The following is a 14877-nucleotide window of genomic DNA, read 5'->3' as shown; positions in this document are numbered from 1 at the left end:
GCACTGTCAGCTTTGAATCCATCCACAGGGCCATGATTAGAAAGATCCTTGGCACCAAAAACTGAGGGGGATATGGGACACCTCAGCGCAAGCCAAATATGAGACGATTCAATTAATTCCCAGACTACTTGAACCATATGAAAAACTCAAGATGTTCTGGATAATCTGGGGAGAAAATGTCCCATTCATCTTTGCTTTCTTGTCTCTTTTCACCCCTGAGCCTGCCTCTCCTCTCACTTTCTGCTCCTAGCCCCATTTTCCCTCTTGTACAGTGTTTGGCATGACAGCTCCCTTCACATGACCTCAGCAACTGGAATAGCCACAGTCCCACATATCCATCGGTCTGTCGTGTGAAGGGCTACTTCAGCATTCACAGCAGCAAAGCACCACCTGCTGTCTCAGATCCTGTGCAGAGATTTGAGAGATACAAAGACCATCCACTGTCTCTGTGTGCATGCCAGGCATTTTCCTGCCCCAGTAAAAACAAGGTAGGGGGGTTACATAATCCACCTCAGCAAGGAGAGCTACAGGCGTTGCAACTCGAAACAAATGGGTCCAGAGGACGAGAAAATGGCAGATTTGTAGGCAAGAAACTCCAGTCTCGTCTAGACATGTCGCCTATCAGCCTAACGTTAGACGACAGTTATCCCTGACACAGAGGCATCATAATATCACAGTAAAATCACTTATTGCATTTGCCATTCAAATGAAGAACTTCTCTTTTGACATACGTAGCAAATCTGTGCAGAAAGTGCGTAATATCACATGATAAATGAAAAGCAATGAGAAAAGTCAGTTAGCTATAATTACAGCATGATGATGGGCGTCACTACAATGCCCGATGTAAGCTAGCAGCCCTATGCAACCACATGGGACTCAGGTGACACTAGTAGCCTATAGTTCGCATGAAAACTACTATGTTGACTCAGATTTCCGTGTAGTTCTCTCAATGCTATGCAGCCTTCAAGATGCAGGAAGTCCAACATCCCTTGCAGGCAGGCGTTCCCCAAAACACCACTTAAGTAGCACAGCTAATAACCAATGCTAATGTTAGCTAGAAAAACCGGCTCAACCCAGACGCTCGCGAGCTACTCACATCTTTCTTGGCAATTTTCGGAGTGGTGTTTTTGAATTTGGAGGTCTTAAAGCGGTTCATGCTGCTCTCTCAAATTGACTTTCGTGCCTTCCGGGTGTCTCTGTCGAGCTGGTTGGTACTCAGCAGAGGAGTCCTGCTACAGCTGACAGTTCAGGTTGGCCGCGCGGTGTCCGTTCGCTTTGCTCTAAGGAGCTGGCCGATTGAGCGGAGTCTTCCTTTTCAAGCACCACAGAACACCCAGCTCTACTCACGTGCTACCCCGGGTATTAAAACATGCGCATCCTTTTTTGACTTGACACTTGTGACGCTCGTTTGCACAACGAAACTTATAATGTTTGAAAACTTTAAAGCAGTCCTAATTGTTTTCTGCTGTAGCCACTTGCGGCAAGTTTACAAAAAGGGACCCTAAGATTTAAGGTAAACTTTTGCAACTTGTTTTCCTTGAGAGCGCATCATCTTGACTGAAACAGAATATCTTTGCGACCTCGGTGACGCCCACTCCGTCCCGGACATGCGCAGTGTGTTCGAAGCGGCGACTATAGACGGAATGATGGCGTCCTCGGCTGCTCGCTGCTCCTCACGCTGGATTACCGTCATCGTGTCCTCTGGGCCTCGCCGGGCCGCCGGTGCTGTTGTCTGCGGCAGCCATGGAGGGGTCCGCAGTGTTTCTACGCTGGGAGCAGAAAACCTGTGGCGGGGAGGGAACCTATTGTGTGGCGGAGCAGGGAAAGCGTTGACATTGAGAGGGCTGTCAGGTGAGTGCCGTGTTAGCTATATGGTATTGGCCTAGGCTAGGCTAACATCGGCTAAAGTTGTGGTTAACTCAAGTGACGCAGGGTAAGACAGTCAAATTAACTGAATGTGATATGGACTCGAGCGAGCATTAAAGATATGATGAGCTCGTGTTGCTTTTATTCACGCACTGGTTGTCAATGGTATGATGCAATCAGTTTTGCTAACTTTGGTTAGCCCCTTATCAAGTTGAATTTGCACGCCGGTGATACTGGTCATCATATTCTGCGACCCATCAGATCCTGTGACATTGTGGTTGTTAACTCGATCCTAACCTGAACCCGACCATATCCCAAATGTCAGCCAGACATCTCTGTAACGCCGAACCACAGACGCTTGTTTCTAGAATCGTCTTACAGACCCGGTTAAATTAACCAAATGTTTGCTGCGTTGTCAAGCAGTGTTATTTGACCTCGGGAAAGTTAGTTTTACGTTGGATATTCAACAGATGTTCACTCCAGAACCAGCTTGCGTGTTCTAGTGTTGATATTTAGAGGAGGGTTAGCTCCCCTTCGAGCCTGCTCCCCTAAACACACGGGGTTTTCTTAGGGACCGTCAACAAATTAACGTCACCGTTTGACTGAGGTAAAATCAGTGCTATTCTCAATACCCTCGTGTTGATGTGCCCTCATTACGGAAAGTTATGAAAGTCGTTGGTCTCATGTCGCTCATCTATTTTGATTGCTCATGTGTAAGACATTTATTGTACACACAGTACCATTGCAGCATGGAGGAGGCGGTGTGACTGTGTGGGGCTTTTCAGGTGACACTGTTGACATGATTGAAGGAGCACCACACCCCACAGCATTCTGCAGCAACCAAGCATCCTTCAACAGGACCAAGACCCATAACACACACCTCCACACACTTTTGTTGTTTACCACATAAGTCCACATGTAATATTTCATAGCTTTGATGTCTTCAGTGCTAGCGTACAATGTAGAAAATAAGAAAAGTAAAGAAAAACCATTGTATGTGAAGGTGCGTCCAAACTCATGACAGGTGTTGTTTTTATTTGAATAGAAAACAGCTAGTTACTCCAAATAAATTCAGTGCTTTTTCTATTTTTTGTATTTGTGTTTGTGGAACAGTAGCTTCCATGTCATGTGACACACCTGTTGGTGTCTGTTCACTGGTCACATTGGAAAGCTCTTTTCCTCCGTCATATTTGTCTTCACTTTTCCCATCGTTTCATTTTCTGTCCCTTTTTATTTGTCTGTCCTCATGCTGGTGAGCAAGACCTGAAATCAAGTTTTTTTAACCACATAGCACTCCTAAGGTGCAAGCACAAACTGTGTACGCCACACACGTTCTCCGGCATTTGTCACCTTTGTCTCACAAACATACAGGGAAAACACTGTTAATGGTATTTACTGTTTTGACACTTTTCAGGTATCAAGTCGCCCCATGCTGTCTACACACTGTCCTTTCATACAAGTGCCCCTGCTTGCAGCAAGCAGGACTTCTACCAGATCCTCGGCGTACCTCGCACGGCGACCCAGAAAGAGATCAAGAAAGCCTACTACCAGGTCTGCCCATGCCTGACATACATTCACAGCTTGTATCGTTGCAGTCGTTGACAGTGTGTTTGTCGTCCCTCAGATGGCCAAAAAGTATCATCCTGACACCAACAAAGAAGACCCACAAGCCAAGGAAAAGTTTGCTCAGCTGGCTGAAGCTTATGAGGTTTAGTGTCAGTCTACTCCGTGTTTTCCCTCATGTGTTCATCATCTCTTCCAGTTTAAACGATCTCATTAGAATTACAAACCTCTTAGAAGTTGCTCCATGTTTCTTGCAGGTCCTGAGTGATGAAGGTAAGAGGAAGCAGTACGATACGTATGGCTCAGCTGGCTTTGACGCTGGTCGGGCCAGTGGAGGCCAGCATTACTGGACTGGACAGACCAGCAACGTGGACCCAGAGGAGCTCTTCCGCAAGATCTTTGGGGAATTCTCAGGAGGCCGTGGCTTTGGAGACTTCAATGCCATATTTGATCAGCCACAGGAGGTTAGTGGGAAAGTAAAGTAAAGCCAGGGAGTGCCTTTGATTTGGCTTTTGAGAGCTCATCAAGTTCTCATTTGGTCATTTTTATTGGTTCATATTCAGAGCAATGAATTTGTGTCACCCTTTTTTTGCTCTACACAGCACATCATGGAGCTGACGTTCACTCAGGCAGCGAAGGGAGTCAACAAAGAGATATCCGTCAATATCGAAGCAGCCTGTCAGCGCTGTGATGGCAAGGGCCACGAGCCAGGCACCAAAGTCCAGCACTGCCACTTCTGTAACGGCTCCGGCATGGTAAGAGCTCTGACATGCCGCCATTCTAAAGTTGCAAACAAGCTCCCGCACTCTGTCTTCACTCGCAAAAACTCAACATTTCGATGCTGACCTTCATCAGGCAAATGGTTTGTGACAATGAGAAGCCATCTTAAATAGGCATAAGGCATAAATACCCAACAGATGTATGCATGTCGTTAATGTACGATATGAAATGAATGCTTAAAGCCCCAAAGGCTAAGCTGCGTTCTCAAAACGATACATGCCAATACTACAGGTTACCTCTCAAATTTCCAATGGAAAACTCTACATCAGTGTGTACAGAAATGAAGTAACAATTGTCAAATGTACTTCTACCCTATCAAGACTGCATACAGTAGAATTACAGTTAAGTACGTGCCTAAAAATAGTGCAGACCGCAAGATGAGAAAACACTGAAGTCATTAAACTCTTTTACTATATGAACGTGCAGAGTTGATGACCAACAAAGGCAAGACTAAAATGGAGGTGAAATAATACAAACTTTTCAATTTTTACTGTCTCTTCGGTGCAGATGCCTCGTGAAATAGATGTGTAAGGTGTTCTTTTGCTCTGTTGTATTACTAAGCACGTGTATTGTCCCTCCTGCAGGAGACCGTGAACACAGGCCCGTTTGTGATGCGCTCCACATGTCGTCACTGTGGGGGCAAAGGCACAGTCATATCAAACCCCTGTCACTCCTGCCGTGGGAGGGGACAGACCAAGCAGAAGAAGGTTGTCATGGTTCCTGTGCCTGCAGGTCAGTCTCACTAGTCTAAATACCTAAAGGACATTTTTTCTTACTGCTATTAATGAGCATGAAAAGTCGCAGCATGCATCTGCGCACTGTTTAAGCCTTGAAGGGAGCGAGGGATTCATGCTCAAAAGATTTCTACACTTAACTCTAACGTAGATCTTGTTTGTTTTTGCTTCCAGGTGTGGAGGACGGTCAGACAGTCAGAATGCCCGTTGGTAAGAAGGAGATCTTCATCACATTTAGAGTGAGTATCTACATCAGGTCTGTAGTGTCAACACTAATCACACAAGAAACCCAGGCCAGAAATAAATTAGCTCTCCATGAAGTGCAAGTTCACCTCAGAGCTGCTATAATAGGATTGTCTTGCATAATGTAGGTGTGTGGACTAGTAAGAGGCATCAAAGTGTCTGAGCTGTTTGACTTCTAATTAACACAGTTCAGATAACCTGTGGTGTGCCGCCGTTTGACATTTTGATACCAGGTGTGATTGACTGTGATGTGTTCTGGTTTGCTGTCCAGGTCCAAAAAAGTCCTGTGTTCAGGAGGGACGGTGCAGACATCCACTCTGACCTTTTGGTCTCCGTGGCACAAGCCGTCCTGGGAGGCACGGCCAGGGCTCAGGGCCTTTATGAAACACTAAACTTAACAGTAAGTACACCGACACCTTCTTAGGCTTCTCATTTCAGCTAAAGTGTGAGAAATGACTGGCTTGTCCTGGTCTTCAGATCCCTGCAGGCATCCAGACAGACCAGAGGATTCGTCTGGCAGGGAAGGGAATTGCTCGTATCAGTGGCTACGGCTTTGGAGACCATTATGTCCACGTCAAAATAAAAGTACCCAAGTAAGACTCCGCCGACAAACACACACCTTGTTCACTGCTGCATTTGTACCAGACGGGGACATGGGAGGGCCTTGTGACTGAATACAATGACTGGTTGTAGCGTAGAAGAAATGCTTTCCTAATCACAAGGCTCATAAGATGTTTTTTCATGTGTAGGACACTAACCGACAGACAAAGAGCTCTGCTCATGAGCTATGCTGAGGACGAGACGGAAGTGGAGGGGACTGTGAATGGTGTCACTGCCACCACCACAGGTAAGAGGACAATCTCGCTGACAGTCGTCCCTGTAGTCCTGTTTTTTTGATTGATACACACCTCTGACCTTCTGAAATGGGGTTTCAGGAAAGGAAGCTGCCTTTAGTTGCAAGCATGTATAAATGGTGGATGGAGTTGCCCTAAATCTGCATTCTTTATAATGGCCAGCAGGGGGCGACTCCACTCATTTAAAAAAATGAGTCTGATTGTATCTACTTGATTTATTACCTCAGTAAACAGTTTTCTAATGAGTTTCTGGTCTCAGCCGCTAGTTTCAAGTCTTCCTAAAAACAGCATGATGATCATTTTGTAAATCACGGTGCCATTTAGAGCAAAATAAATGATGAAGCAGGGTATGATCAATTTGTCAAACACCTGTTGAACAAGCAGAACACAAACTGCAGAAATGTGGCCACTCTGCCTGCAGTATCTTGAAATTGGTAAAACAATACACAATACATATTCTAAACCAAACCATGTTTGCAGAGTTGTGTGTTCACATTATGTCCTATTTTTTACTAAACTAGTAGTGCACATAGTTCAAGTAGTGCACCCTCTGGTTTCTTTAAGGCTTCAGTCATTATCAGGATTCACTTCAAACTTCTGTCATATCACCCAGCCCTGCTTCAAAACAGCAGTCCACAAATCAGTGCACGACATCATGGCTGCTTTGCCCACTATTCATCATACAGTCTGTGGCCACAAGCCTGGCTGATGCAGTGTTAATCTCTGTCCAGGTGGGGGCAGCAGTGGTAAGACATGACAAGAAGGAAGGAGAGTTTAAACGGGGGGGGGGGCTTCTTCTCCGTATTAAAGAGACTGTTAAGTTCCTCCTGACAGCCACAAACCAGGTAGGACTAGTATGTCTGCCCCAACACTCCTATTTGTTCTTCTCCTCACAAAATGGATGTGATGCATGATGCACACATTTTATTTTTTATTTTTTTGGATAATGTTTTCATTATCTGATTTGTGGCTGTCACATAAAATCACTGATGCATGGACCCCTGAATTCAGCTGGATGTTTGGCCAGGCTGGAATATCCCAAATGATCTTTTATATGCTGTTGTTTTGGGGCTGCTTTGGCATTTGACAGCCTTTTTCTTTTTCCTTCTCAAAGGGAAAAGGTCATCCTGGAACTGAGAAGCTTCATCGATAGATCAGAGGGCAGATGGGAGGGACAGCGTGAAGCAAGAACGGCTACATTATAAAGGGACAGGTGTGTTGGGTGTTGGACGAGGCCCACAAAGGTTCTGGACGGATCAGTGCAGACCCACCTACCCAGCCCTGCAGTGAATAAGGCAGAGGATTACCTGCTCTGTTCCTCTGCCAAAGTGAATCCACACACAAGAGGATGTTCCAGTGCACCAATCACCTCTCTGTCAAATGTCCATCGAGGCCATTTGGGCAGAAAAGACTTATTATTTACCATAGCAGCCGGTGCATGTTGGTTTTCTGTTGATCGCAATAAGAAAAACATGATGGTGATAATGGAATCCATGTGCACAGAAATAAATTATTGTATTGACAAAGGCAGATAACAGCAAAAAGTCTTATTTAGGATTAAATTGACCTGTTGTTAATCCTTTTATTCTATATGCTTCAGTTGTGTTTTCATGAACGCTCAGATTTCCCCGACAGTTCTCGGCGCCTAACATCACCAGACTAACTACGTGTTTACCTTCAAGCGTTGGACAATGTAAATATGTGTCTGCAATGGATTGTCAGTCTCCTGTCTCTGACTGAGGACTGGCTCGGGCTCTCCTGACCTGTGAACACTGATGATCGGACTCTGTCCCTGTTTTAACCCTTTGCATTACGAAGTCACTCGGAGATCTGCACCTTCATTACATTTGTACATAGTTGTGGATCGTAGTTCAATCAATGTGTCGCATAGACGAGATATACTGTACATCTATAACAAAGCATAAGTGTTGGGAAAAGTCTGTTTTATCATTAAAGAAATACCACTCAATGTTTTGACTCTATCTAGACATTAATGTGTTCAAAATACTGATGCATATTTTGTTCACCCTAATTTAGATGCGATAAATGCAATCCAAACACCACCTAACACCTCGATTACATCCAAGATAGCATTGAATATTCCAGATGTACCTCATCAACTAGCCTCCATTTTAACTTTTAAATACATCTATTAGTGTTGTTTTCAATGTCATGCTTTGTAGACATTATTTCTACAGTGTTTCAGCCCTGTGAGACCACTACTGGACCCTTTGTACATAGATGTGCTTTGTGGTAAATGCTAACTGTATCGTGCTAATATTTAGCTAGCAGGTATGATCATTATAGTTTAGCATGTAAACAAGCTTACATTTGCTAATTAGGACAGAACTTTAGTTATTTGGTCATTTAAGTATCAAACAAATTGAAATTCAATCAGCAAGCCATCCCATATTTATTGAGATGGTGGTGTTGGAGGAAGGACAAGGCTCACCAAAGACATTAGGATTCATCCTCTGGAGAGCAGGAACGACTGTGCAAAATTTCATGCCATTGTGATTAAAACACCAGTCCAAATCAATCACCTTTATTTCATCACGGGCAGGGTAACAGAACTCATGTCGTTATAGGCAGCACAACATACTCCTGGGTTTTCACTCTCATACAATGCCAGCATTCTAGTCAGTCAATAATAAAGCTTTGTTCAGTTAAATACACACAGGTATTAAGATCAGAGTTAATGAAAACGCAAGAGAATTCAAAGTCAACATGCATCCCACTCACTGTACTACAACGTTAAATGGATGAGCAAAACTACCTGAACTCCTGAGATTCACGTATACATCCCTTCAGTATGTCTGAAAATACTGTAGCATTCTGACCCCTCAAACTAGCATCAAAAACATGAAATAACACATGGACATTGAACTGCAGGAGTATATTAGGGCAGTCTCTGTATTAGTCCTCCTTGTGCAGTGCGTTATATTGCCATCTGACCGCAACATCAACCTGAGACTCTCAGACACAAAAACAAATCATCACTTCAGTTATCATGTCATGTGATCAAACAGCTGCGCTACAGAGCTGTTATCCTGAATGAGTTTTGCGTGTGACGGAATACTGCACATCCATTTATGTGTGAATGTGTTGTGCAAATATAAACAGCACAGGAACCTGGTTGCTGTTATCAGCAGGTTTCCTTTGGTAATTTGTGTCCAACAAATCCAAGCGAAGGACGAAAACACAACTACTTGCAGAGATCAAGCAAAGTTAATGAAACATAATTACCATGTCAGGATAAATATTAAACTTCAATCGCAGAACAGTGCAATTACACTGCATACAGTACACGATGGCACAAAATATTCCTCCTCAGGTATGTTGAAAAACAATATGTTACACACCAATAGGAAAGTTTTTCCCATAGTACAGCATGGACAACATGTGAATGGTAATAACAAAGTTCAGTGATGATGCACGCTCGTATATCCATAATAAATGGATACATGAACAAGAGCTGAGCTGCTGAAGGACCTACCAGTAAGTACCGAACCTGAAGTAGTTCATCATGAACCACAACACTCAGACTCATTCAGCCTTCGTGTAGACAAACCATTATTATTATAAAAAGACGATTTCCTTTTAAAACAGCTGCAATCACCTCTGATAACACCTTTGTCCTAATATAGGCTCCTGTGGCAGGTAAAACTGAATCAACAATGAGTCATTCATCTCGGACTGTATAGCTATGCATTTAAATCGACAACAGGCAGTTTTTTTGTTTTGTTTTTTCAGAAATACAAGATGCCCTATCATCATTCAGAAACAGAGAAATATTACGTCTGAACATGCATCAGTAGAGATTCAAATATTCAGTATATTTACTATATTCACTAGTATCTGAAAGATGTTTATTAGTCAAACACTTGTCAAAGTGTAGGTGTGCAATATTTTGAAGGAAAAATAAGCTTTGACGGCTATCACCTGTCTCAAAGCACACAAGTACTATCTTTTTAGAAGCATTTGAGGCCATGTTTGAATCATGAAATATGATAATGGATTTAAAAACACTGACACTGCAGTCAATGTGTAAAAGAAAAAATACAGTATATGGAGACATTTACAAGTTTACAAATAAACCGCTGTTTCACTGTTGGTCTCTTAACACATATATTACTTCCTGTCTCTGATCAAATTAAGATCTTTTAATGCAAAGCTGCAAAGGTCTCATTAAAAAGCAACACAGCTGTCTGCCCGGCAAAAGCCTACTGTGCTCGTATACTCATGCATAACATGTGCATAGTATGTTTCAGCTAACCGTGAATTCGTTTTGATAATCCATTCATCAATATTAATTATCGCTGGATAACCAATTGGAGTTTATACATGGGCAACATCTAAAAGTCACCAAGCTCTGTCAATCTGGCAGTTTCATTCAGAACAATCAGCTAACAATTAGTTATTCTCGATGTGTCCTTCCATGACAAAATCAGCAAACAGCTACAGAAAGTTTTGAAATACTACCAAACACAATGGAACATGGACACAGGATGGAGGGATGGTGTAAAGAAAGGTAGCAAAATAAAAAGGCAGGAGGAGAAAAACTATCGAGGTGCAGCTTGACGGATGGATGATGTTGATGTCTTAATGGTCCTGTAGATCACTTCACTGGAATTCCATTGATAAGAAACAGATCCAAGCTTATTTCCTGTCAGCTAACCTTATTAGCAAGCGCGAAACATTAAACAAACTTGGAGCCGTTTAGAATGTTTGCATCAAACTAGGAAATGGTCCGCAGTTTGAGGGAATTCTTTCCTTACTGTCCTTCCTCCTATGCTTCTCCGCCCTCTCTCTCACAGCAGCAGAGCGGCAGGGTGACGGCAGGATCACATCAGATACCACGCAGCCAATCCAGCCAGAGCAGCAAACCAAGTAGCAAACAGGACCTGCCCTGTTGGGTGTCGCAGTACGGCCATGGCAAGCTGACAGGCGTATGCCGTTCCACCCGACGTTGCTGTGACACGCAGAGCACAGAAAGCAGAAAACAAACTTAGACCTCACCATAGCTTTTTTAAAAAGGTTTCATGCTATTAATATATTATATACAGTGGCACAATGCTTACAGAGAGAAGTGTAAAAGCATACCCATTTTGGCGGCATAGTAGGGACACTTGCTGATGTCTCCACCCATTGCTCCGTGGACGGGCATGCCAGCATCCAAAACGTCCTCCTGGATGGTTTTACCGATCTCTTCTAACTCCTCAAACACCTGCCAGCACAAACACGGAGTATGTAAGGTTATCAAGCTTGTTGTATACTCTGTATTCTAGAGATTGTTCATGAATGAAATCAACCTGTCTGTTTTTGATTTGAAGGGCCTAACACACCCAGACTCTGTCGAAGAAGACCTACTCTCTCTGGAGATATACAGAGCTCATTTTAAGGAAATGAAAACACAACTGATATTCTTTTGAGGTGATTATACACTAATGAAAACACAACTGTGACTGTTACATTTCTGCCAATAGATCCCACTAAATCCTACACATTGGAGTTTTAATGGAAGTCTCAATTAAAATGCACTTCAAATGTCACTTGACTGGGATAACATCAGAAGATGATGGTGCCTTCAGTGATAAACATAATACATTCCATTCATTCCATCTCTGAAATTCAGTAAATGTTCAAAACGGGACAAGAAGCAGTTCTCTACTGTCAGAAAAAAGCTTCACCATCACCACCAGGGAACAGATCCACCACTAGTGTTTCCAAACATAGGTTGCTGTTTCATCTCCAACTCTCCAACCTCGGGTACTTCTCCCTGGCCTCTTACCTCCATGTTGAACTGGAAGGCCTTGACAGCCTCGTCAACCAGCCTTTTCTTTATTTCCATGTCCAGTTCCAGTTCGTTCATTCGACTGCGGTACAGCTGCTTGAATGATTTGGCACTATGGATGGCATCGAACTGATAGAATTCAAGGCCCTCCCCTGTGGGCGGCAGCTTCATGGCTCTCTGCGCCACCTTCTTCAGCACCTGGCCCCCGGACAGGTCCCCCATGTAGCGGGTGTAGGCATGGGCCACCAGCAGCACTGGGTCCTCCTGCCCTACTTGATGAATACGGTCCACATAGCGTTGTGTGGCCTGGGAGCAGCTGACTTTGCTCTGCCAGTCGGGGCCATAAAAGTACTCAAGGTCATGGGCCAGGGCTTCGTGGCGGTGCAGCTCTGCAGGAAAATATAGAGGGGCAAAGTGGGGGTGGTCTTTGTTCCTTTCAATCTCCTCCTCCATGGCTGTGTAAGTATAGTACAGTGCCACAGCACCAAGCTGAGGAAGCAAGAAAGAAAAGTCATCAAGTAATTCTGCTTGGCTCCTATTTCCAGTTTTCTTTGCTTCTTTTTTTATCCACATGTTTATTACATACATTTACTCATCTAAATGTCAAAGTTTCTCCCTGAATTTCTTCAGGCTGACCTTAAAGAGCTCCTTGCGGATGCGTCCCCTGAGGAAATCTTTCACAAACTGCGTGTTCTCAGCCTTTTCATGAACCTCCTTGGTGCCAGCTGCCAGCATCTCGGACAGATCCTCTGGACTGGGAAAAGAAAAGAGAAAAATCGGAGGTACAGGACAACATGATTACTTTGTAATCTCACTTCACTGTTTTACAGATAATGATGTTACAATACTGGTGGGAGATTTACCTGAGGGCATCTTCTTTTTCCTCATACACAGCACTCGCTCCATTGGACACACTTGCTGATGTCTCCATTTTCTCTGCTGACATTAGTGGTCTGTTCCTGTCTGCCACTTAGCTCACTCTAGAATCAGTGAAAGACTGCAAAGTAGTATTATATTTACATTCAAATGATCTAGCATCAGGCATTTATAGGTTTCATCATACTGCACATGGTAGTGAATCTTCAAAAAAGTTCAGTTTGATGATGAAATATGTTTACAGTTTTGATCAAGGCATATACTATAATAAGTTGTGCAAGACCGCATGTTGTGTCCTAAATGTGACCTACACGAGTCGCTGCTGTCTAAAAGTGTCACTCAAAGATTGCACAACTGCTTTTTCAGTCAAAACAACAGACAACGCCATCAGGCTGCAGTGTTCCCTGTGGTTCTAGAGGTCTGTACAGCTGCACTGGTGTTGTACACCTAAACAATAACAACAGGACAACAACAACAGTAACAACACAGGGGCAACATACACTATTCTTTCCATTATTAAGCACATCTTATCCAGAGTCAGAGAGAAGGGACACTGACATTATGATGACATTACTGTCATCAGGTCCATATTTAGCAAATAGAGGGAGTTACCAGTATTACACTTACTTTATTGGGATAATTAACCTTTAAAAATCCCTTTGGATGTTAAGGTCATTCAGCGCTCATAGCCTCGAATAACATTTAGACAAGAGGTACACATTCAATTACAGCATGCATTAACCCTTACCCAAGAGGCAGCAGAGGTCTGTTGTCCCTGAGATGATGGTCAAAGGACAGACACCTTCTGTAGGTTAATTCGGCTGCTTAAAGACTTCGACCTTATTTACTCTGAGAGGGAGACAAGGCAATGTCAGTGAGAGCTGATACGGTCTGGCAGAGGCTGGATTGATTTACTTAGAAAAAGGCTGCTTTTCACAACATCCAGGCTTGACCTACACAAACAAAACCAGACAAACAGCACCTCACATAACACAAAGCAGGCCTTCTGGCGTGTACCACAAGTCTCAAAGAATAACTAGTGGATATGGCTAGCTAGTGTTCTGTGAGGCGAGTTATTTAAGTGGTTTAATTCAGTTCAGTTCCTCACTGTAATCAGAAATCCACCTTTCATCGAGATACAAAGGAACGTATTGCTTGCTACACCTGCATGTACGTCGTATTACTCGCTAGGAGCATCACTTTGACAGCAACAGCTAACTTTACCGGATGGTGCTAGCTAACTTGGCTAACAGCTAGCTAGCATTTCAACAAGCTAACAAACTTAAGATCTGACGAGCAGCGTTACATCACATTACAGGGTCAACGCGCTAATACACTCGTTCGACTAATATTGTCGGGTTAGAAGGATTTGGTGTCACAGCGACATTACAAACCTTCACCCCACCACCGGGCAGAAGAGTCCGGTTGACTACAACTCAGCCTGGAGACTGAATTGTCCGTCAAACCCCGCCCCCACCCGGCTGCTCGCAGTCACGTGCTTCCCTACAGGAAGTGCTGAGGACGCAGATTGATAAGTGTATAGTTTTCACTGCCACTACTACTAGTACTACTGCCACTACTTCTAACAATAATAATTGTATCAATTGCTAATATTGACAAAAAGTCGTGGAGTTTAAATTAATTTACTCAAATACTATAGCCTACTGTAGAGCAACTTGCATTTTACTTGGGTATCTCCAATTTATATAACTCTACATCTCCAATTCACTACATTTCAAAGGGGAATTTTATTCTTTTTACTCTGCTAAATGTGAATGACACCTTTAACTACTAGTAATTTTTCATATTACAATGTTTCATACCTTTCCTGTCTAGTGAGAAGCATGTATTTGCAAAGTTGGTGATTGTTAATTCTTAATTTTCCTGATAAAGGATTAAGATTTCCTTTATGGGTTGAGAAAATGACACAAAAATTAAGCTATTTGAAAAGTCATACAAAAGAGCCACAATGTCTCTTGAGGTAATAGGCCATGCTGTATACATGGCAGATTCAGTGTCTGATGTTTTAGCAATATGCTATGCCAGTTCATCTGCTTGAAAATCGCATATTGATCCAGCTGAGGACAACCTGAAGCTGTTTTTGTGCATACCTTTTTCTTGTGCAAATTTCAAATGGTAGTGACTACCATGTGTGCTAGTTTGCAGG

At 43.2% G+C, this 14877-nt stretch overlaps 3 protein-coding genes across 5 annotated transcripts in view; 1 reads left to right on the top strand and 2 right to left on the bottom strand.

Annotated features, from left to right (window-relative positions):
- Window positions 1–1336, bottom strand: part of LOC121620284 (mitochondrial import inner membrane translocase subunit tim16-like) — a 110264-nt gene extending 108928 nt beyond the window's left edge. The window contains exon 1 of one of the 2 annotated variants that reach the window (XM_041956280.1): window positions 1097–1336. In XM_041956280.1, the coding sequence (XP_041812214.1) occupies window positions 1097–1156 (60 nt within the window). In that variant the 5' untranslated portion in view covers window positions 1157–1336. The remainder of the gene's footprint in view (window positions 1–1096) is intronic. The other variant, XM_041956278.1, reaches the window with a different exon arrangement.
- Window positions 1337–1592: 256 nt separating this feature from the next.
- On the top strand, window positions 1593–8003 carry dnaja3a (DnaJ heat shock protein family (Hsp40) member A3a). The gene is made up of 11 exons (XM_041957092.1): window positions 1593–1851; window positions 3281–3417; window positions 3491–3574; window positions 3687–3893; window positions 4032–4184; window positions 4794–4941; window positions 5118–5182; window positions 5458–5586; window positions 5664–5779; window positions 5936–6033; window positions 7155–8003. Exons 1-11 carry the CDS (start codon window positions 1608–1610, stop codon window positions 7175–7177), a joined length of 1404 nt encoding a protein of 467 aa, XP_041813026.1. The 5' UTR covers window positions 1593–1607; the 3' UTR covers window positions 7178–8003.
- Window positions 8004–8569: 566 nt separating this feature from the next.
- On the bottom strand, window positions 8570–14180 carry hmox2b (heme oxygenase 2b). Of its 2 annotated transcripts, none has more exons than XM_041956682.1 (7): window positions 14105–14180; window positions 13459–13559; window positions 12698–12831; window positions 12471–12588; window positions 11832–12323; window positions 11144–11267; window positions 8570–11012 (listed from the first exon to the last, which is right to left on the bottom strand). In XM_041956682.1, exons 3-7 carry the CDS (start codon window positions 12778–12780, stop codon window positions 10885–10887), a joined length of 945 nt encoding a protein of 314 aa, XP_041812616.1. In that variant the 5' UTR covers window positions 12781–12831; window positions 13459–13559; window positions 14105–14180; the 3' UTR covers window positions 8570–10884. The 2 variants fall into 2 exon arrangements, with proteins under 2 accessions (XP_041812616.1, XP_041812617.1); XM_041956683.1 differs by having other exon boundaries at window positions 12698–12814.
- Between the last annotated feature and the right edge of the window lie 697 nt (window positions 14181–14877).

Source organism: Chelmon rostratus, chromosome 17 (assembly GCF_017976325.1).
Source record: "Chelmon rostratus isolate fCheRos1 chromosome 17, fCheRos1.pri, whole genome shotgun sequence".
Taxonomy (NCBI): Eukaryota; Metazoa; Chordata; class Actinopteri; order Chaetodontiformes; family Chaetodontidae; genus Chelmon; species Chelmon rostratus.
This window is presented reverse-complemented; position numbering and strand designations above follow the sequence as displayed.

Excerpts from the sequence above, each read along its gene's own strand:
- dnaja3a (XM_041957092.1), top strand. The coding sequence starts at position 1,608 with ATGCGCAGTGTGTTCGAAGCGGCGACTATAGACGGAATGATGGCGTCC. Across the intron at positions 3,575-3,686 it reads AGCTGGCTGAAGCTTATGAG|GTCCTGAGTGATGAAGGTAA; the intron begins GTTTAGTGTCAG and ends TGTTTCTTGCAG. Across the intron at positions 4,942-5,117 it reads CATGGTTCCTGTGCCTGCAG|GTGTGGAGGACGGTCAGACA; the intron begins GTCAGTCTCACT and ends TTTTGCTTCCAG.
- hmox2b (XM_041956682.1), bottom strand. The coding sequence starts at position 12,780 with ATGTCAGCAGAGAAAATGGAGACATCAGCAAGTGTGTCCAATGGAGCG. Across the intron at positions 12,324-12,470 it reads TCCGCAAGGAGCTCTTTAAG|CTTGGTGCTGTGGCACTGTA; the intron begins GTCAGCCTGAAG and ends TTGCTTCCTCAG. Across the intron at positions 11,013-11,143 it reads CTACTATGCCGCCAAAATGG|CAACGTCGGGTGGAACGGCA; the intron begins GTATGCTTTTAC and ends TGCGTGTCACAG.